Source organism: Tachysurus fulvidraco, chromosome 21, assembly GCF_022655615.1.
Source record: "Tachysurus fulvidraco isolate hzauxx_2018 chromosome 21, HZAU_PFXX_2.0, whole genome shotgun sequence".
Taxonomy (NCBI): Eukaryota; Metazoa; Chordata; class Actinopteri; order Siluriformes; family Bagridae; genus Tachysurus; species Tachysurus fulvidraco.
In genome coordinates, this window is record NC_062538.1 from 16,692,269 (window position 1) to 16,715,595 (window position 23,327).

General features: G+C 36.5%; 1 protein-coding gene across 1 annotated transcript in view; it reads left to right on the forward strand.

The window, feature by feature from the left end:
- The first annotated feature begins 3,478 nt into the window (after window positions 1–3,478).
- LOC113633985 (transcription factor 4) overlaps window positions 3,479–23,327 on the forward strand; it is a 150,628-nt gene continuing 130,779 nt past the window's right edge. Inside the window, exons 1-3 of the mRNA XM_027132696.2 lie at window positions 3,479–3,583; window positions 3,831–3,869; window positions 4,812–4,884. Coding sequence (XP_026988497.1) covers window positions 3,479–3,583; window positions 3,831–3,869; window positions 4,812–4,884 — 217 coding nt within the window. The remainder of the gene's footprint in view (window positions 3,584–3,830; window positions 3,870–4,811; window positions 4,885–23,327) is intronic.

A 23,327-nucleotide genomic window follows, 5' to 3' on the forward strand; every position in this document is an offset into this window, starting at 1 on the left:
TACATGATCAGTACAGAATACATGTCATGTCATTGTCATACCCCATATGTGACACTGGAATTGGATCTGCCTTTACAAATTACTTCATATTTGTAGACCCTGTTAGCTTCCATAAATATCAGGTACTACCACTTACAACTAGCATGGAAAATTGACATGTTCACAATATATTCATAAATTCAGCACTGTTCATGGCTATAACTAAACCATATGTCCCAGATTGATCCATTAAATACATATTATATTACGGTCTGTCTATTACATAGTCTGTGTTTGGTTTGTTTGTTTGTTTTTGCTGATTCTTCATTTCCACAAGTAACATCTCCAATATTTTTGTGATACTGTCATGTGTCGGTTTGTTTGGGAATAAGTGTGCACATACTACATTATCAAAATTGTTGGTAGCTCAATATTCTTGTGTATGGAATAATACATGTGTGCAGTGTTATTTTATTTTAAGTAAAATACAAACCATGATACCAAACTATTATATGCAATACAAACCTATGCCATACGAGGTCGGTGCTTTTTTTTATGAACACTATCACAATCTATATTTATTTAAATGCCCAATTATTGAATTGCAAAAAAGTTCTATTTTAATTTTAGGTTTTGTAGAATTTAAATAAAAAAATCTAGATCAATGCCGTTTTGAGGATATTCCACCAGAAATATTCAACCAAACATTCAGAAGAAATGGTGTTAAACTGTAGGTTTATTTGTGACCATTGGAATAACTCAATCAAGGGTATGTCTTTTCATCTTTAATATATTTCTTTCACCAGAAAAATGTGCATGTGCTGTATATTTAAAAAAATATTGAGTTACATAATTAGACCAACATGCATCTTTGTGTTTAAAATGTACAGATTTTGTAGCATCTAGCAAGGAGGAAGGAGGAAAGTTAGTGTACCCCTTTGACACAGAATGAAAAGTGGTCCTTTGGTCCAAAACTGCATGTATGCATGTGGTCAGTGCGTGTATGCATGTGTGTAACCCTAGCACCGATGATGCTGCATCAGTGTGTGTGCTGTGTCTGGTGTATGCATGTGTGTGAACGCGCTCGCGCTCATATTCGTGAGCTTACGATGCAATGATGCACCTTACGTCTTATGCATACAAAAGATCCACGTGTCGATAGTACTTGTTAATGCTGTTACTGTAGGTGTAGTCTTATGTCAATTTTATATAATATTTAATGTGAATGCATGCGATGTAGGACAGATCCATGGGCCTCGGAGGGTGAAGCGCGTGCCTTGCGTGCGGCGGTGTAAAGCGCGTCGTTCTGAGCGCGCGCTGCTTTCGAGTGGCTGTGACTGTCAGGGGAAACAAATGAAAACAAATAAAACCTATACGCAAAAAATCGATATTTGTATATGCATTTTTAAATGCATAACAGATTAAGAAATACGAACATTCAAAAGCATTAATTTTACTCAGATTCTCATACAAATTCAAGGAACCACAAATAAATGAGTGAAATTAGTTCTGTGACGTTATCAGCAAAGTTTGAACATATTTTCTAACACACACGAGCGTTTAAGTCATTTGTTTGCAACTACCGATGGCCCTGTATGGAAAAAAAGCGTTCTCTACACGATGACAGCGAGTAAAGATGTCAAATGAAGAAATAATAAAGAGTAAAATGTTTAGAAACGCATATTGTACGCGGTACCGAATAGAAAAGCTATCATTTTGAGCTCGGTTTTTAGATTAAACGACTTTCGACTCGCTTGTTCTCGAGAGCCGATTCTTTCGATTCACTTAAAAGAGTCGTTCAAAATGAATGAATCGCCGACGAATCGCCCATCAGTAGAGAGGGAGTCAGGAACTGGAACTGTGCCCAAGGTTAAGGAAAGATATGAGTTATGAGACTGGACTATTCACAGCAAATGAGACACCACAGAAATGTGTTGTAAAACTTCCCACTACAACCGACGATAACCTGCGTTTTGCTTTATGCTGCTCGTTAACGGAGACTACGCGGCGGTTTCTGAAGCAAATGTAGCTTTTTTATATAAACGCCGTTGTCGGACAGCTAGCACGTTGCTAGCTAGCAAGTTGACTTGAGTGACAGGCTAGTGACGGGGAAAAGTGCTCCGTTTTGGTCTAAAGGCACCGAGAATTTACCACAACACTCCAAAAAACGTCGGCTTTTTCTCCTAGTGGATAAACATTTCTACAGAAGGTAATCGGTTGGAGAAGAAATCTCACATCACTGTGTTTGTTTTGCTTGTGTGTTTATGCGCTCGGTGTTATGTTTTGCAACCGACTCACCGCATCCTCTCATACAGGTTTGATTCACATATCGATTCTTTAACGCAGAACTAATTTTTATTGATTGTTTGCTTTATTTCTTATACACCATCTCTTCGCCCATTTCCTTTATACCGTGTATTTTATACACACTTCACTTCGGTTAAAAGTTTAAAACACTTTGCCAGTCAAGTATAACTCGATACACCAAACTTTAACGGTAAGCTTTTATACCGTTATTACCGTTAAAGCTGCCGTTATAATTTAAAATTTGAATTTAAATGCGCGCGCGTTAGGCTCCACGTGCAGATCCGGAATGCGTGTAAGAAATAAAACAAAACAAAACAAATGAAATCCGCTGTAAACGGGTGCTGTAGTTAAACACCTTGAGACATCAAGTTTTGACAGAACCCTTAGTGTGTGTGTGTGTGTGTGTGTGTGTGTGTGTGTGTGTGTGTGTGTGTGTGTGTGTGTGTGTGTGTGGACGCGCGCTAAAGCTGGACGCTTCGTCGCCATGCGTTTGTTTCCGAAGCACTGACAATATCCACAATGTGTTTTATTTTCAAATATTATCATCTAATTTGGCTTTAAAATGCTTCCACACCGCCGCATTTTGGTTCGATTTCTTATACTATTAACGCATCGCATTAGCAATCGAGCTGTCTTTAGGAAATTTCGACTATTTGTAAGTAACATGCATAATCCTAATATGCTTTTATCTTCTTTTATGTTGTCTTTCTTTCATCCCCCCCCCCTCTTTCAACAGCTGATCCTTTTACAGCAACTAACATCAAACGGACTTCTGTAGATTTATTAGTGTAGGGTTTGTGATCTCAGCCGTGCTAATGAGTCGTTACTCCTGCAATATACAGACAAACGAAAGGAATTAAATAAAGGGATCTCTTCAGTCTCTTTCTTTTGGTTTGAACGAAATACTGTCTTTTACTGTCATTGGCCTTGCTTACATACTTCTTACACGAGATAAGGTTGTCATTTTGTCCTCAGGTCATTTTTCTTCAGTGCACAGCGTGTATTCATGCTCTTGGTTTGTTTAGATTTATTTTCTTTATTATTTGTGTGCATTTATTTTATTATTTTTTTATCTGAAACATCTGATTATTAGCTCCCCTTCATTCCTCCTCTTTATCTAACCTGATGTGTGTGTGCGTGCATACTGTATGTGTGTGTGTGTGTGTGTGTGTGTGTGTGTGTGTGTATTCCCATGTTTTCAGGTTTGTGTGATTTTGCCAAAATGCAACATCATCAGCAGAGGATGGCAGCTTTAGGGACGGACAAAGAACTCAGCGACTTACTAGACTTCAGCGCGGTAAGAAATCTGCATCCATACCTACATTTTAAAGCCAAACATAATGTGTTCTGTTTTATTTTTGTTTTTTCATTTACAATGGTATTTCATGGTGCCCATGCTGAATAAAGGGATTTTGTAAATATGCACTGAATGTAGTCTAGAGTGTTAAAATTTGGAGAAAGTATCAGCATTTGTCATTTTGATCATGAAGTGTTTTTGTGTAGAGAGATGTGATATTTCATTTAGGCATTTTGGTGTCTTATAGATGCGAAACAGCGATTTGAAAACGTTCCCAACATCAATGGTAGTGCATCCCACTTTTACACATTTTTTCATGCTTATATTCTTTCACTGATTTGTAAAATGTGTTTTAGGTTTGTAACGTTTTTGTGGACATAGTATTTGTACTAGCAGTGACAGGTCTCTTATTTTCCTAGATGCGAAATCCTTAGCATTGTGCTGTACCATATTGTAGTGTCAGATTAGGCAAATCAAACCTTTTCTTTAGGGCACAGTAAAAGGCTTAGTGTTGTGTTAACACCTACTGGGATGAATTAACTCAACACTAAATTAAAATCAGTGATTTATTGATTCCAAATGGATTATATAAACGCTATAATCTTTTAATATAATAGAAAGTATAAATAGAAGATTCTGGTTAATTCAGTACTCTGAGGCTTTTCTCAACGCTGTAAAAGTTATTTCAGCGCTAGGAATTTAGCAGGAATTTAGTATTTGTAGTGTCACCAGCATCATTTGATAAACTAAATGTCTATTAATAGTTTGCATCCTCTTAGCAGGGAAATACCCTTGATTATGGTTGTTATACTAATCCAGTACATTGTTCAGCTTTATAGATGTTACAGATATTATAAAAAGCCATCTTACACACACTGTATGATGCATATATGGGAAACAATGAAGGGTAGACAAGACAGAGTTAAAATTAATAATCAAAAAAAAAAAGGTATTGGTAAACATACAGTAATTCCTCCTACATGTGCTGCATTCTCATTAAATGTGCTGCACATTGCACTTTACATGCTGTCATGGTGGAGCAATTGAATTTACTTGCAAATTTACTTAGTCAATTTTATCTTAATATATATGTAGCATTATCTTTATAATTATCTGTCTAATTATATTAAAAACATTTAGATAATTACTATTTCAGCTACTGTTTACAGCTAATTTGTTTTCTCTCATTTATTTGTAACATGTTATCCTAATTGTTTTTTTTTTTTAGATGTTTTCTCCTCCGGTTAGCAGTGGGAAAAATGGACCGACCTCACTGGGAAGTGGGCACTTCTCCGGCTCAAGTATGTTATTGTAATCTCATTCATGTCACTGTTTCACACCAGGGCGTGTGTGTGTATGTGTGTTTTGTGGGTTTGAAATGTCCATTAGTGTTGCTCTTTTGAAGTGTGTTTGCTCTTTAGTATGAGGCTGATGTCATATCAGACTTTTATTATTTGGAATTATATCTTGATGTGTTGGTGTCATAAGATCATGGCTGCTGAGGTTCTTATCGATAAGATAGCAGTGTGCTTGCTGTCTAAATGCATAAAAATGATTGGGCCTGGTGCCACCTTGGATCTTCAGATGATTGTGTGTGTATGTGTGTGTGTGCACGCTTGCAGATTACAGCAGGTGTAACATGTCCATGTCAGACTCTGTTAATGAAATTAAAATGTCAGCAGTCTGAAATTTCATTCTATGAAACATGTTTTTTGTTGTTGTTATTTTTTATTTTTTTTTCTGTTATCCACACTTCAACTTTGCTCTTATACTAACACAGACTGTTTTAGCGGTGTATATTCATCGCTTACATAGTAGTATTTTTTTTTTTTTAAACAAATGTTGATGGCTTGCCAAAAAAAAAGGAAGGAAGAAAGAAGTGACCTTGACCCTGGACTAATTCCCGCCTCAATCCAGGGAGCAAAACACAACGTGATGTTTTGAATAAAAGCTAAATCGGTATTATGTTTCCAGACAGTCATCGCTAAATTAGTTATTTTAAGTCACACCAGCTCAGCACCAGTTTGTCTTCTCACAGAGGATCTAAGCGACTGTTGTGTCTGCACTGGATGGTCAGCATTGTTTTTTTTTTTTTTTTTAAAAACCCTTTTTCTGTTCCCTGACTGGTTATTTAGGGTTTTGGTAATTTGCATTTCCCCCTCTAACTCCCTCTGTATCCCTGTGTTTTTCCCCATGAATTGTGTCGCTGTGTGTGAGTGTCTTGTGGGGAGGTGGGGGTGCTGCTGGCTCTGGACTCCAACTACCCCTGTTGCCATGCAACTTGCAGTTGGCACGGAAATACGTGGAAATGTTTCATAAAAGTGCAAATCTACCCCCATTATAAAAGAATATAAATACTGAATAATGCAAAAAGCAAATAAATATCATATTATAACTTTATAATGTATAACTTTATAACTTTTATTCATTTATATTGTTTAGTAAGGATCTCAGATAGGTCTAAACGCTTAAACCGTTTTGCTAGTGGGTGATTCTTTGTATCCAGCATGATAGACTGGAGAAAGAGAGTGAGTGGGAGAGAGAGAGAGATAGAAAGAGAGAAAGATCAGCTCATTGCCAACCTTGCTCATTTCCCCAAGTGTTTAGAGCACAGGCAGATTAGGGCCTTACTTGGCACACTCTCAGTTTTGTCTCAGTTCATGGTGATGAAGACTGGGTTTGGCTTTTAGTAATAACTTGCACAATGTTTGATGTACTTAAGATGGATAGATGATGATAAAGATGGAAACAAGTTAAAGATGAAGATAAAAACCTTGAGAACTACAGGGAATGCTTGGGCATAGAGTGGGAATGAACCAGACACTTAATACTTCATGTTTCTTCTCCTCCCACTACCCTGTGCCTCAAAACATCTCTTTGTCTTCCTCTTGGGAAGCAGAAAGATGACAAAAAAGGAGATAGAGAGAGACTGAGAGTGGGAGAGATCCATGCTTTAATTGTTCGTAGGATTAGAGAATTAATCGGCAAGTTAACCAGTAATAGTGATAGTATTAGCGTTATTTACAATCTAATGCTAATAATTACCACAGTAATAATAGCTATCATTTCAGGGTTTTTGTTTGAGATTATTCTCATTATTTCTCATCAGGCTTCTTTGGTTATTGAGGGTAAAAATATCTTGGCAAGGAGATGCTCTACATGTAAAAATGGACATTTGTGCCAGCTACTCAAAGCCAAGAGCCATGATAGAATTGTTTTTCAGTGCCAGTGACTGTGAATAGGAACTACCTCCACAAGCCTTGCTGCCAGCTTTAAAGTAGGAAAGAAAACCCAGTTATTTTTATTATTGTTTATTATTATTATTATTATTATTATTATTATTATTATTATTATTATTATTATTATTATCGTTATTATTATTAATAACGATAATAATATTGTTATTACAGTGTAAAGATGATCTTATGCACTTTTTTCATTAATACACCTATAAAATGTTTATATTTTTGATTACGTTTTCTCCAACATTCTAGTGATGCTATTCTTGGATCAGTTTTATGAAACTATACTAAACAAATTTTTTATAAGATCATACGGCTGTACAGAACATTGTATTAAAAAGTTTGTTTCTCAATAAGATTCAAGTATGGCACCAATTTTGCAGAACTTGAACTCTGATGATTATTGTGTAAAATGGAGTGGCACTATTTTTTGTGACCATTGATTATCAGAATTTTACTACATGTCACATACAGTACACATGAAGACCAGCGAATCTCAGTGAGTGTACAAAACAGAAAGGGCAGAAACAAACATTGCGCAGCTGTGGGTGAATTTTAAAATGACCCAAACTCCCACATGTAGTGGGAAGGAATAAATTTGTCCTAAGCAGATGATGACTAAATGTATGAAAGGAATGAATGGGCCAGTGAGTCTGCATGCAGTACAAGTAGAGCACATTTGTCAAGACCGACTTTCACCCACATGTGGCTTATGAGTTGCTAAAGGCAGATCAGAAACATTACCATGACTAATTATTTAACCAGCCATTAGTGTTACTGATTTCCTTCTGAGTTTCAGAGGACACACTTTACACCCAATACGATTAAAGTTTTATAATAAATATTAAGTTTTTTTTTTTTGGCTAATCATTTGTCTAATACCTGTTGTACAAATATGCTAGTAAAACAATAATTTGATCTAAAGACAAGCCAGTCATTTACAAGCATGTACTAGCAAAATGCAGCAAGTACAGTGCAACAAGAATTTTAAGCTCAATTCTAAGCAAAATTGAATTCCTATTTCATTAAGAATCTTTGTGTCTGTATATATTACAACACTCTTAGTACAGCAGTAAACCTAGAATTGTAATAATTTGTGTGACTACTGTTGTGTGTTATATACAAAACTCACATAACCTGAAAAATGCTTTAAAAACAATGAGGATTTCACTTATGAAATTTATTTACTGAAGCTCAGTCTCCATCAGTAGCCCTGCAGACTGTAGAAAGTTGGCCTCAGATCAGCATACTTAACACCATGATCCAAGTTTACTTAAAGCTCTTAAAGCTCTGGCTGATTATGCTTGATCTGATTAAACATTTTGAAAAAGAATTCTAAGAAATTTAAGTATGGTTGTAGTGCAAGTAATTAACATTGTTTTTTCATATGCAAAAGCCTGTAAGTAGCCTTGATACAATCCTAAATCATAATAAGTCTTTGTAATAAGCAGTTCAACAAAACAATGCCACCTCTGGCAACAAGTATCTCTGTTGTTAAAACAATCGAGAAGCAGTGATGCTCCGAAGAAGACAGATTTTGTATAGCTTGATGATGTGGTTGAATAAGTATAACTGTTGTATAACAGTTGTGTGGTGCTTGTAGTGGTTTATACAGTGAAAATCCACAAATATTCTGTGCCACAAACCTTGAAAAAGCATGCAGGCCTTTGTAATGCTCAGTTTGCACTTGAAGAAGAATTGACAGAAATAACACCAATTTTGTGTGCAATGTAGGTATATTTTCTCACAGCTGATCAACATAAGCAAAAAAAAAAAAAAAATGGCCCCAAAATGTGAAGAATCTGTAGCCCAGTTAAAATAAGGACCTGTCATACAATGCAGTCTGTTTTTTTGGTTTTGAAAGTGTTTCTACTGAGAAAAAAAAAATTGTTCAGTTGAGCTCCCTGTGTCCCACTCCCCAAGGTTACATCACTTCCTTGTGTGTGCTGGGATTCTGGGTCTGTTGACATTGTTGTGGCCTACAGCTTACTTCTATGCAGCCTGTGTTTGTGTGTATGTGTGTGCGGCGGGGGGTGTTAATCTCTGTTGAGGTTTGATAAGGCCACCTCAGACTGTTAGCATGACCTGAAACAGGAGTATAAAAGTATTTGTATAAGAGATGATCTAAAGGGTTGAAGACAAAACATGACTTCACAGTGTTTAGTTTAAGTGATGTGGTAAGGGCTTGTTGTGTCCTGCTAAAGCTTTACATCAGTGAAAATTGCTGAATTGCCTACTAATATTCAATCACAAAGAATTTGATCTGAAATGTTATGAGGATTGGACACTGAAAAAAGAAATGTATATGTAAATAATTAGTGTAGCTTGTTTATTAATAATAGAATATTTCTTTATTACAATATAAGAAAAAAAATCTGTTGTCAGTCTCTGTTTTTTTTTTTTACATAGAATACAGTAGAATACAATACAATAAGATGCAAAAGCATTTAAGATTATGTTTAGAGTTCATTCCATCATTTTTGTAATATTTCAACTTATATAGATGCCGCTCCGCATACATTTGTATTTCTTGGCATTTGAACGTTTAGGAAGAATTCAGGTGAATAATCAAAAGCAAGCCATTCGTGTTTACGTTGGCATGCGACCTGTAATGTTGTCCTTGAGTAAAAGTAGAAACTAAACTTAAATTGTTTATTTACAGTTGCTTATATATTCACTACACAAGGTTCTTTGTATTCACTACACAAGTGTGTTCTAGTCGACACCATTCAGATTGTTAAAATTACCTTATGACGTCGCCATGTCAGAGGTTGCCAGATCTTTAATGAGTGAAGTGAGGAGTTTTCAATGATGTCTGGACTGCTGCTTATACATAAGCACTTGCCTATGTGCCTGAAAAAAATGGCTTTTCTTTGCTCTCAACTGAAGAACATTAATAGTTAAGGTGTTGGACTGCCAATGGGAAGGTTGTGAGTTTGAATCCCACATCCACCAAGCTGCCACTGCTGGGCCCCTTACCAAGGCCCTTCACCTTCAATTGCTTAGTTGTATAAAAAAAAGAGATAAAATGTAAGTTTCTCTGGATAAGAGTGTCTGTCAAATGCAGTAAATGTACTATTAGCTTTAAACTCTGTGGTGAATCTATCATCTGCAGGCTGCATAGAAAAGAACAATTCGGTTTACGTAAGAGATTTCTGCCATTTTGTTTTTGCCAGTACCAGCACAAAAAAGACTTGTGGAACCTACCTGCATCTTAGTAACACACTTCTCAGGATTTTCTGTTAATTTGTCACCTGTATGTAATTCCCAGTCATCTTCTTATTATGAAATGTGTCATTGTTGGGATTTAATCTTGAGAGCTGTATAGAGATGTGTGTTTGTATGTGTGTATCAGTGTATGTGTGTGTGTAATCCTATGTATCAATTGTAGTTATTACACCCTGCCATTCAGAAGCAAATGTCGATTATAGCTAATTTCTCATCCTGTCCAAGTTGACTTTTTTTCATGATGGATTGTTCAGTTCTGCTTGTCTCCTTCATTTCTCACGAGCACCTGAAATGTGCTGTCATAGTAATAGCACATTTGGTGGCGTTGGGAACTTCTTCCCTCCATGAGCTGAAAAGAATGTGCCACTTTTTTTTCCCTTTTTTTTCCCACTCTCACACCTGCTCGCCTGCTCGAAGCTGCTCAGGAGGTGAAGGGTATCATAAAAAAAGTATAATTAGTCGTCTGAAAATAAAGACGCGCGAGTGTCAGCCCGGCTGGTAATTAAGCTCCGTAGGTGAGCGGCACACTTCGGAAAAACAGGAACTTTTAATTAAAGTGGCTGACTTGTTTAGAGACCGTCAAGTGCAAAGCGGCAATGACTGCCATAACTAAGCTATGACAGCAGCTAATGTTAGTGTGTGTATGTGTGTGTGTGATTATTCATAGTTACACATTTGAGTGTTACTTTGTGTTTGATTTGATCACAGACGCATTTTACACTCACTTTATTTGAAAACTAGTCCTGTTATTTCTAACCTTAATCCAAGATGGTGAAAGTGCCTAGGTTTGCATTTAATTAAAATTTCAGCAAGCTATTCAGTCACTCAATTTATTCGCCTACTTAGGTGTTCAGTCCATCAACATCTGCTTACTGCATTTTCTACTAAATCAGCTTTATCAAACACGATCAGATTCAACAGTTGTGAATGGTGTAAAGGACATATTTGTTTCTACTAGCAGTTCAATATTTATTATTAAGAAACTCTCATTACAGACTTTTTTATTTATTTATTTCTTTTTTAACTTTTGCTTGATGCACGTTTGTAAAAATACAAACTGCTGGTCCATGCTATATAGGATCAGGTAGTTGGTGTGATACAGTTGTATGAAGTGGTGAGTTTTTACAATCAGTTTATAAATCCAGTCAATATATCAGTATAACCAATATGTCTTTTTATGCTCTTAACATGTAGCTATTCCCATTCCCCAGCCTACATCAGACATTTCAATATAAACTTAGATTATATAAAAAGATAACTGCATTTTCTACACTGCAGTTTATTATAGTGAATGTTTAAAAATTATTGTTCCGCACTTTCACACAGTATCGATACCATGGACTTGTGGAACGAGACCAAACACTGCATCATTTCTAAAGCAAGATGTCATTGATTCTTGATTCCGCTGTGGATCTCCTGACAGCTGGAGCTTTATGGGATTGCATGTGGATGGATGTGTTTTAAGTGGGTGATAAGGCTCCTCTCCTATTTTAATGATGTAATTTCCTATGGTGAAGTGGGGGTTAAGATATTCTATGGTCAAATTGATCGTCCTGTAAGACAGACAAAAATACCTATTCTTTTCCTGTTCATGGATGATTAGTGTCTGTCTTTGCAATTTAATGGATATTTAAGTGTTTAGATTCTTTGGAGATACTGGCACTAGTTTTGGGATTAAAAGGGTTGAAAAAAGAATATTTTCGATTCATTGAACAGTTTGTGTTTGGCTAGCACCATAGTGAACAAAAAGGTTTATATTAAACCCTTCTGCAGGGTGAGTTTGTGGCGTGTGTGAGTGACTGTAAATTGAAAAGAGGTTTCTATTCTCTGCACTCCTTATTGGCAGCTGAACATCTGGCGGTGTGTGTGTGTGTGTGTGTGTGTGTGTGTGTGTGTGTGTGTGTGTGTGTGTGTGTGTGTGTGTGTGTGTGTGTGTGTGTGTGTGAGATGCCACATGGATCTCCCCATACATTCCATTCTTTTAAGGACTGCAGTATAGATGCTGTCAATAAGTGTGTGTGCTTGTGTACACATGTGAAAGGTATGTGTGTGAGAAATGAGTGGTATGGTTATACTGTACAGTAAAAGGGTTAAAAAATTCTAGTTATATGCTGTGTGTGTGTTTGTGGGTGTGTGTGTAACTTTCATTTGCATTTGCAGTTGTCCATGTGCTTTTGAACATGTATTTCATAAACATGCAAGGAAATGGCTGTTTATGTGTTTGTGTGTGTCTTTTGTTGTATCTTTAAATATGAGAGCTTGCGTGTGAGTCTCTTGAACGTGAAGATAATAAGCTGGGAGGCTGGGCTGTGTGACCTTGGTGCCAGGATACAGAGGATACAGATTGAAGCAAACTGTTGGGATTTAAATTTTGGGTGGTTTGGTGGAGAGATCTTTGCTTCCAAAAACATTCATTGTTGCCGATAGAACCGATAGAAACAAGCTGCTGTAGTCACTTACTTATTCTTTTACTTAGTGGTATAGCTAGATGTAGTGGCTGAAGCTAATATTACTACAGCTAAGCTATATGGAAAAAAATCCATGATATTACAAGTGCATTGTTTCTGAAAGTCCCACAATTCCATTAGCATTGAAAATATTGTCACGCTTCTGATTTCAAATTCGAAAGTCGAGGAAAACGTTTGATCAGCACCTCGCCTCTGGCTACGCTTATAGCTGCAATTGGTTTGTTTGTTTACATCAACATTCCCATCAGCCCCACAACTTGAACTTGATTAGGACATGTAAATTGCAACTTGTTTGGGCGAAATAAATTCCAAGCTCAGACGTAATTTCTTGTTAGACAGTATTTTAGTCGTAAAGTATTTTAGTCTACAGCAGCATCTCATTAGGAAATGATTCCAAGATTCTTCACTTCTGGGCAGACTTTGAATGTGGCATTTGTTTACTCTGAATCACTGAACAACCATTTAAAAAAAAAAAAATCAGATTAGCCAGGTTATCATGTAGTGAGCTGACTAACATAATTAGCTAGCTAAATAATACTAGCTTGCAAGGTACCTATACTTTCATCCTACATGCAGATGAAAATACACACACCAGTGTTACAGTAATAGTTTATGATTGATGCAACCTTAGCAGAGATCAAATAATAATTCAGCTTTAATTAAACAGATTTACATTTATGGCATTTAGCAGACACCCTTATCCAGAGTGACTTACAACTGAGCATTAAGGGTATGGCTCAGGGGCCCAGCAGTGGTAACTTGGTGGACCTGGGGTTCGAACACTTTACCTTCCGATCAGTAGCCCAACACCTTAACCACTGAGCTACCACATCCCAACACTGTGTGATGGGTAATGGTTCTAGTTTTCTAAGCAGGTTCTACATGGAATCTATTCTGAAAAGGAAACTCCTGGGTTATACTGATCTACGTCAATAGGCTGCTTCCAGAGGCACAAACTGGAGAACCTTTTGGGGATCTATGACTAACATTTGTTATTTGAGACTGGATTTATGATTATATATACTCATATTTAGATGGTTTATTATGGTCATGGTTTATTATAGTTTCTAGTGTTGTTGCAGTATTTATAATTAAATTTAATCTCAAAATTTTATCAATATAATCAAATTATTCCATTTCTGAACATAAAAAGAAGCATAAACCATCAGAACACCTGGGTGGTTTAATAACTGGGGTGGTTTAATAAAACTAAAACTAAATTTCACATCTACATTTTTAAAGAGGGTTTTAAATTATGGCTTAAAAAGAGAGAATTGAGAGAAAGGTAGAAAAACATTGAGTAAGAAATGAGAGTGGAAGAGTGTGTGTTTGTAACAGGGAGAAGGAAGGGCTCTGTGTGTGTGTGTGTGTGTGTGTGTGTGTGTGTGTGTGTGTGAGAGAGAGAGAGAGAGAGAGAGAGGGAGAGGAATGTAACTAGATACGGAAAGGAGAAGGGCTCTCACATGAAAGGCTTTTGTCTGGCCTCTGCGTTCACTCGTTTTTCCCCTCCCTCTCTCTCTCTTTTTCCTCCCTCTGTTTTTTCCCTCTCTTTCTGAAAGTTTTGCAGGTGTTCAGAGCAGGGAAATAAAACATGGCCTGTTATTTTGTGCACACAGAGCTCCTACTCTCACATACTCTTTCCCTCCCTCCTTCCATCTGTCTCTCTCCCTCCATCTCTCTCTCTCTCTCTCTGTCTGGCAATGGAAGGATGGGGGAGTCATAATGGGAAAAGCAGAAAGGATCTGCTTAGTGTAAACATTCAGTGCACTTTCATTGGTTGTGACAGATCTGACACTCAGACACACACACACACACACACACACACACACACACACACACACACACACACACACACACACACACACACACACACACACACACACACAGGTTTATTATGTGGATGAACACAATTTTTTAATTAAATATTAATATCAATGGATTATTTTAAATACTTGAATTATTTGCATACATTGAACACCTTATTTTTTAAGCAGGTTTTAAGCAGGTTTTATGCGCTCTCTCTCTCTCTCTCTCTCTCTCTCTCTCTCTCTCTCTCTCTCTCTCTCTCTCTCTCTTTATATCACACTTAAACACAGACACACTCACACACACTCACACAAAGAGTTGTGGTAAACATGATCAAAAAGACACAGAAAGAATAAAACTGCTTGGTTCTTGCTTTTACTCTGTTGTTCCCAAATAATTTTCTCTTATTTTCTTGTCCTCTTTGCTTTCTGTTTTTCTAACCCTCACTTCTCTTTCTATGATGAGCTCTGGCACTCTCTCCAGGATGCCCACATCATCCTGCATTCCTCCTCCTTTTTTCTTTTCCCTCCTCTGCCCTCGTTTTCTTTCTCACCATGGTCTGTATCCCTCACGTCAGGGTGTTGTGGAATTCCCTATCTTGTCCTTTCTCCGTATCCATGGTAACAGGTGCAGAGTTTGCCTGGGCGTCTGGACACATGCAGGTGTGTGTATGTGTTTAATTACTCTGAGAATCTTTGCTCAACACACAATCACAGCTCTCTCCATAATGTATTGTTGTGATGTTTGTGCATTGTAGGCAATACGAATAAAAAAAACGGATGGCTTTCTTTTATACTTTTGTACTGAACTACAGCATTTAAAAAGCATCATGAATAGAAAGCGCAAGGACAGCCGACCTGAGTGTGCAGAACAGTTTTAGGGAGCATGCTCATTAGCAGAGAACTGTGAGCACAAAGCTATTCCTGAGCGAGAAGCAGTGAATCAAGCATGCAGAGAAGCACCTTAGTGCAAGCGTATTTCCGTTCTGCGCGCACTCAGCACTGACGTGCGTCCACATTTGCTTTTCCTCTCTCACAGGAGCTACACTGTGCTGCGGAGCAGGGTTTTAAGACTCCGGGGGCAGGAATAAGATGCAAGTTCCCACATCTCTGATTGGTCATTCTTAGCCAATCCGCATTCTTACAGAGACAGAGCTCGATCTCATTCAAACAAAGCAAGGTTTTCTAAAAAATATAGTGCTCTTTTGACAATCATTGTATTCACACTCTCTGTTAAAGACACTTTTGATCACTGGAACTTGTTTATTTTCCACCTATGGGAAATAATGAAAGTGAAACTAAAACTGAATAAAATCCATCCGTCCAGTGCAGTTGGATCGCAGTGATATGTTCAGCAGTTTTGCTTTTAGAGATCTGTTGAAGTCTAAGGTAGTGAAGTTTATGGTAAATAAGCCTGTGCTTGTTGTTATGATGTCACACATCTCTGGTTCTCTTTGCCAATGTTATGTATCTTTTAGGCTGACATCCTATTGCGGCATAAAATGGATTTTTATGAGCATGCTGTATATTTGAATATGGCTATACAAGAGTTTACAGTTTATACACCCTTTATAGCCATTTTTACATAATTTGTGCTCACCTGAAGTCCAATGAACTAGACAAAAAAGCCAACTAATGTAATTTAACTGAAAAGTATAGTGACCTAATGAAGTTTAAACATGGAAAATATATGAATATATTTGGAATGTAGATATGGCGTATGTAAAATAATGGCATTTTCACATTTTTTTTGTTATCTTGTTTGAATTCACATACCTTCTGAAAGGCAGATCAGTTGCACAATTCACTGGACAATTTGTAATAAGGTGTCATCTTTCTTTCTTTTTTTTTTTACCAACAATCGAGTTGGCAGTGAACGTCAATTTCTGGATATGAGACGTTTCATTATTGTAGGAATATGGGATATAGGAATATAACAAATGAGTTGTTGCTCTGGTTCATAAAAGAAGACAAAGTATTTTGATAAATAGTGTACTGTATTTTTTTTATTTGCACACTATAGTGATGGTTTGCAGTTTGTTTACATATCATTGTGAGTTAAATCCTTATTACAGAGAATGATTGCTGGTTGAGTTATACAGTTAAAACTCTTCAGTAAAAAAGAGCAAATAAATTCAAATGGTTTGCTTGTTTGCCTGTTACTGTATATATTACACTACGTAAACAAGATACATCACACATTTTTGGGCTGTTAAAAAACAACAACAATTATATGATTATCATCTACCGCTATTTTTGTTACTATACGGCTTCTGTAATAAAGCTAGAAATATTCTTGGGGGAAAATGAATAAAGAATAACAACATTTACAAATAAGAGAGCAAGAGACACTGAAGTGTCTTTAACACATTTGACAGGGAAGTGCGAATTAAACGTATCACCACTTTAAGAAAATATTTCAAGCAAATTGTTTTCACCAAGGTAAACTGCTGCAGCACATTAGCATACAACAAAATGTTTACCTGTTTACAAAAACAATTGCTTTCTCACATACGCTTTGTTTTGATGCTTTCTGGAAGGAGCATAAGAGGGAGGAAATGTTTCATATGATGAATTGAATTTGAGTAAATCCTTTTGTTTTTTTTCTTTTGTCCATAATGTCTACTGTTTAAGAGTGGATGAAAAGAGAGATTTTCAGCTATATACAGCTTATTTTCTATCTCTTATTGTTGACCTGTTAGTTAAGTGGTATCTCCTGTTGCTCCTTAATAGAAACATTATCAAAGACAACGTTATGTGTCTGTGAAAAATAATACACGCTTTAGACTGATTGTCTTACAAATTTCTCTTTATTCTACTTGTATCACTAAGCGTGTCTCTTTGTTGTGACCTGAGTTCTTGCTCTGAAGTTCAATTGGGACTTCCTGGCTGCTTGTGTGTGTGTGTGTGTGTGTGTGTGTGTGTGTGTGTGTGTGTGTGTGTGTGTGTGTGTGTGTGTGTGTGTGTGTGTGTGTGTGTGTGTGTGTGTGCCTCTCAAGTTCAGACATGTTCACAATCTTTCCTAAGGTTGTTACTGCTTAATAAAAGGCCCAGACATGAAGGGTGTAGGAGTCACACACATTTTTTCATGTTTCTTGTGCTAGGGAAACTTATGAAAAATTCTTAGTAGTATATTCTTCTTAGTAGTCCAATTCTGAACAGTTGCTCTTTATTTAGAAAATTCTGCTTTCACACTTCTCTCTTCTTCAGTTTCATCTTTAGGCTTTAATGAACACACACGTGCATACACACACACACACACACACACACACACACACACACACACACACACACACACACACACACACACACACACACACGCCATTCCAACTATCTTAAGCTACTGAATATGGTTGGTCATCTTTATCCTCACATAAGGATGATAATAATGATGTGATCGTGTTCAAGAGGGTTAAAGTAATTAATGTAGTTATTTTCTCGTTATATCATGTGTGCCAAAACTCAATATTCTGATGACCTATTCATCTGTCATCATGTTTATAAGACCATTAAAAAGTAAATCTCTCATTGGCTTTTATTCTCTGTCTCTCTCTCTCTCTCTCTCTCTCTCTCTCTCTCTCTCTCTCTCTCTCTCTCTCTCTCTCTCTCTCTCTCTCTCTTTCTATCTTTCTCTCTTGCTCACACACATTCGGTATGGTCAAGCCCTCACTTCATGCCCCCCATATGTGTGTGTCTCCATGCCTGAGGAGAGTTTGGTGGCGTTTATAGAAGTTGTGACGCACACTCGTGTTTCTTAATGATCCTTTTTCTTGGCTCTTGGCTGAGAAAGAAGATTACACTCCAGCATATGTTTTGCTTCCATGTGTGAAACCGATGATGGGCGGCGTGTCACAAAGCCTGCCGCTTTCCACATGCTAACAGAAATGAGGAGAGAGTGAAAGAGAGAGTGAGGGAAACAGAGATGGAATGATGGACACAGAGGAAAACAGGGGCAGAGAAATAGTTCATATTTTAACCTGTACTTTCAGTTTCTCTCACAATTTACAAAGAAACACAGCTAAAGACCAAGGTGAAAAATGTATGTGCCATGAGACCTTTGAACTCAGACAGATGTAACAGACTCATTGTCATAGTCACCTGCCATAAAGGTTGTTGATCTATAATGAAAGAGAGAGAGATGGAGAGAGCAGGGTGGACAGAATGACTTAACATCCTTTAAGGCTCAAATCTGCTCTTCCTCCTAACAGCAAGTTTGTCAAGGTTTTGTGATATAATGTCAAGGCTGCTGAACATCAATGGGCCAAATCTTTTATGCAGTGTGTGCTTTGTGAACTTTGACCCATTGCAATATATATATAAGTTTATATGAGTATATGAGATTACAGTAAATCTTTGATTGAATCATGATATACTGTGCATTTTGAAGGGTGAAGAGGCACTGTAATTTTGTTTTGAGAAATAAAACAATAAAAACAATAAAAATATTTACTATAAAATAAAAATGTTAGACTTACTGTTATACAAAAAAAAAAAAAAAAATCCTAAAGTGAATTTTCATATAACAGCATGTTCTGGAGTCTTACACTGCTTATATAGCAACAATCACAAGGTTTAATTTATTAATGAGCAACACTTGTGTGCAGTTTATAGTTATATTTAATGTTGTAGAAAGTACACGATACAAGTAATTTAGTCATTACTCCTTTGCGATGAAGACTTTTTTGTTCTGGGAAACTTTACAAAGCACAGTGATTGTTAAAAACTAGAAACACTTCAGACTCCTTATGTCAAGTGTATGTAAATACCAGTGTATGTCCTGTTAACATAGAAATAACCACATATTGGAATGTGCACATTAATATATACCTATGTTCATGTTCGTTGGATTTACTTTCTGAACAGTGCTGTTGTAGAAAAACAATCTACATCATCTAGCCAAGCTGACCAATCAGATTTGAGGATTTAACCATGCTGTGGTGTAATTTCCATTAATACAGTATGATCTTCTGCAATAAAACCCTTTCTTACTGACTGAAAGCACAATACAGTATCAAATGGGGCACAATACTAATAAATTAGTAACTCTACATACGTTCGTATTATTTATTGTTCACACTAATTTTCTGTCTAGTTTCCACCAATCATATCTCCAGCACTGGCTCAATTACATATTTTGCTCTCCTTTTCAAAGCCCCCTTGTCAGATATAATTGTTTTTTCATGTTGTTTAAAAAAAAAAAAAAAGACAACTGAATATTAGGTTTTAATAGTAACGGCAACATAGCATCTTAAAATAATGTCAACTAAATATACAGAAGTATAACAATTATATCTAAATATCTAATTTATATCTAATAATCTAATTTCTGTTATATCTAACAAAAGGTGTTGCTTCAGAAGGAGAATACATTTGGAGGAGAGTGACAGTGAGGTGTGTGTGTGTGTCTGTGTGTGTGTGTGTGAGAGAGTGAGCTCTGCTAAATATGTGCTAATGCACACTGTGTGCTCGTCCATTATATTTCTCCTAATTAAATAGGTATTATCTTTAAATATTTAAAGGTTAGATGAATGTTGATAATGGATTCAGACAGCCATTAAGCTATGATTGCTTTATAATGTAGTTAGTGAAAGACATTTGATACAATTTAAGCTGAAATGAGCTATAGAGAGAGAGAGAGGGAGAGAGAGAGGGAGAGAGAGGGAGAGAGTGTCTCTGGAGCCTGTTTGTTTCACCATTAACCCTTCCTGTGAGGTATGGCTGGCTTAAGAACTTTATGTTCTCATTCACCCCTCCCTTCTTTTGCTCATCTGCTTAGAGAACAACAGAATCCCTGTACCCTGTGTGTGTGTGTGTGTGTGTGTGTGTGTGTGTGTGTGTGTGTGTGTGTGTGTGTGTGTGTGTGTGTGTGGGGTTGCGGAGAGTCTCCCATGGCGAATGAGTGTTTTGTCACCCACGCTGATTGCTAACTTGTTATCGCGTTCACACTCTTTTTCTCCTAAAACCAGGAATAGGGTGAGGAGAAGGTGTCTCATTTCAGTGGCAATGAGTTTCAGGTGAAAAATCTATACAGGGTTTATGACCATTCTTTCATTTGTTCATTCCATCATTTATTCAGTTCATTTCTACATAACTTTGGATGGTTGGAAGGAACCACTTCATCTTTAAATCACATATGCCTTGTAAAATAAAAAAGTATGCTTTTTTTTAAAAAATTTTTTTAATCTTCCTTTTTCATCTGGACAATTCTAGCTGGGTAGGATATCAACCAATGTACCAATCAGAATTAGCTATCTGATTATGCTCCTCTTTTACATCACCCACAGAGACTGGGACCTCTTTTCTGCTCATTCAGCATCATTTTACCATTTTTAGACGCTCATCTTGTGTAGTTTTAAGTGTGCTAAAGGTGAGTAGGAATGGTGAAAGGAATGAGAACTAGCACAGTGTCAGGGTGTTTGTCAGTACTTAGATCTTTGTCCACATCTAGCGCTGAGAAATGGTTGGCAGGCTGTATTCTTGTCAGTTTTATTTAAAACTCATTACTTACCCATGTGAACTTTAAAGACCCGAACAATAATTTTCTCAATGTTACAAACGATCGTATATAAAATTCACGACTATAAATGGTATATTGTAATGGCAGCCAATTAAATAAAAAGAGAGTAAAGCTCATTTTAGTCTATTTGATTAAACCCGAGACTTATTCTGTACATAGCAGTGCCATGTGCCATCGATCGCTGTAGCTTAACCGGAAGGGAAAATTAGTAATGGATCAAGCACAGACTGCAGTTTTAGCTGATTTTGCTGCATTCTGTGAACACAATGTGTTGCTAGAATTATGTGCAAAATAAACCAAAACACAACACAAAGTTCTTGATTGACATGTACATGTGAAATCTAGACGGACTGCTGCAACTTTTAAACTGCTCAACCTACAGAGCAGATAAACACACTCTGAGGAAAGCATTGCCTACCCTCTTCCGCATACATAAGCACATAGGCACATGCAGTCTTAAGTGTAGACTGACAGATACATGTTGCTCTTTTGACAAAGATGGTTGGTGATTTTCTTTTGCATATTTTAGTCCTGTTAAATTATTTGTGAGAAAAGCATGCAGAAGCATTACTTTCAGCTCTGCTTATAGTTACTTACAGCTGAGTGGAAAGGAGAAGAAGAAAGGAAAAAGTGAACTAGAGACTTTTCGATTTTGAGACTTTTAACATTTTGAATGTTGTTTTGTTAGTCCTTAATTATGCAACAATTTTGTTATCCATCATCATTTTCAGGTAAATATGGGTAAAAATGAACTATTGGTGGAACAGTATCAGTATAATGTGAGCAAAGGAAATATATACCTTTTACTTTAAAGAGGCAGATTAAAAGCTACCCTGACACAAGCACCGTCTGTGATTAAATAAAAAGCTAAGCATTCTAAAATAAAGCACAGCATTTTGACAACAATGCCTTCATTTTAATATATAACATTTTACATTCTCCGCATCCGTATACGTCTTATAAAAACAGAAACGGTTTCTTTTTTTCTTTCTCATATTGAATATAGTGTTAAAAAAAGCACTGGTTTCTGCCAAAATCACACCTACACCAAACCATAAATTAATATCATTTCCTTTTTTGATGGCCAAAATAAGACTTGTAAGCAGCCGAATGCCTAATGCTGTGGGCTTTGGCTTTATGTTTGCTGTAATCTGCTTTTTAAATATTGAAATATGTATAAGAAAGAGGGAGATATGTATATATAAAATTCACCCACTCTATTGTAGTGTTGATTTCTCATTGGTGATATATATATATATATATATATATATATATATATATATATATATATATATATATATATATATATATATATATATATATATATATATATATATATATATATCCTCAGTAGTCACACAGCTTACATGTCACAACATTGTAATATATACATCAATGCTTAGTTACTATGCAACTTTATTGTCATGCATTTTTTTCTATTGTGCATCTGAGTGGGGAAGTTTCCATATGTACTTTTTTATATTTTCAGTCAAATTTTTCTCACACTGACATGATGTGTGAGTTAAGCATGTATATTTTAATCAGACAATAATGTGTCTAAAAACAGTTTGGGGAAGAACCAGATCTGGCTCTGATGATTAGGTGTCTGAAAACATTTGACCATATAGTTTATGGTCTCATATCAGAAATGACTGAAAGTGAGTGTTTGTAGCCATTGATTCTGTGCAGGGCTTCGAGTTCATTACACCTAGCCCCATGTCTTTGTGTGTGAGCGCATGTTGTCTGTTGTTTGTCTTATCGGATGATACCCAAATTGTGAGTGTATGTCCTTTATCTAGTTCCAGCTATCAAACCGTGAACATGCCAACAAGTCAACAGACAACACTTATATTGTCCCTTTCCCCTTTTTTTTCTTTATTATTTCTATACTTCACATACAATATCTGAATTGCCTTCATTCTTTACATTAAGATTGTGGGTAAGTGAGAGAAACTATATACTCATGGAGAATGGCTATATGGTGTACAAGGGTTGATGGCCTACTATTGTTGGTGTGTGTGTGTGTGTGTGTGTGTGTGTGTGTGTGTGTGTGTGTGTGTGTGTGTGTGTGTGTGTACAGTATAAATAAGAGAGAGAGCGAGAGAGAGAGGTGATTTTCACTTCTCCCTTCCAGAGGAAATAGTTGATCCTCTCCTAACCTTCCTTTGCAGGTGTTATACCTAAATTTACCCTGCATTTTCCATGACAGAGACTTGCTTGTGTGCAAAATTCACATATTCCTCTATTACAAAAGATGGTATTTCAGCTCCAAATAATGAGTAAACAAACTAGATAAATGACATCCAAATGAGTCCTTATTTCTTAAAGTTAAATATCTAGAGAATTATTTGAATGTACAGATGAATCACATGAAATTTCTTCTAGCTCACCAGTTTTTTTTTTTGCTGGTCTCGGTTTACCTCTTTGCTTTTCATGTATAATACATATGAATAGTCTAATCTAAAGTTCCTCATATTCAGTGGG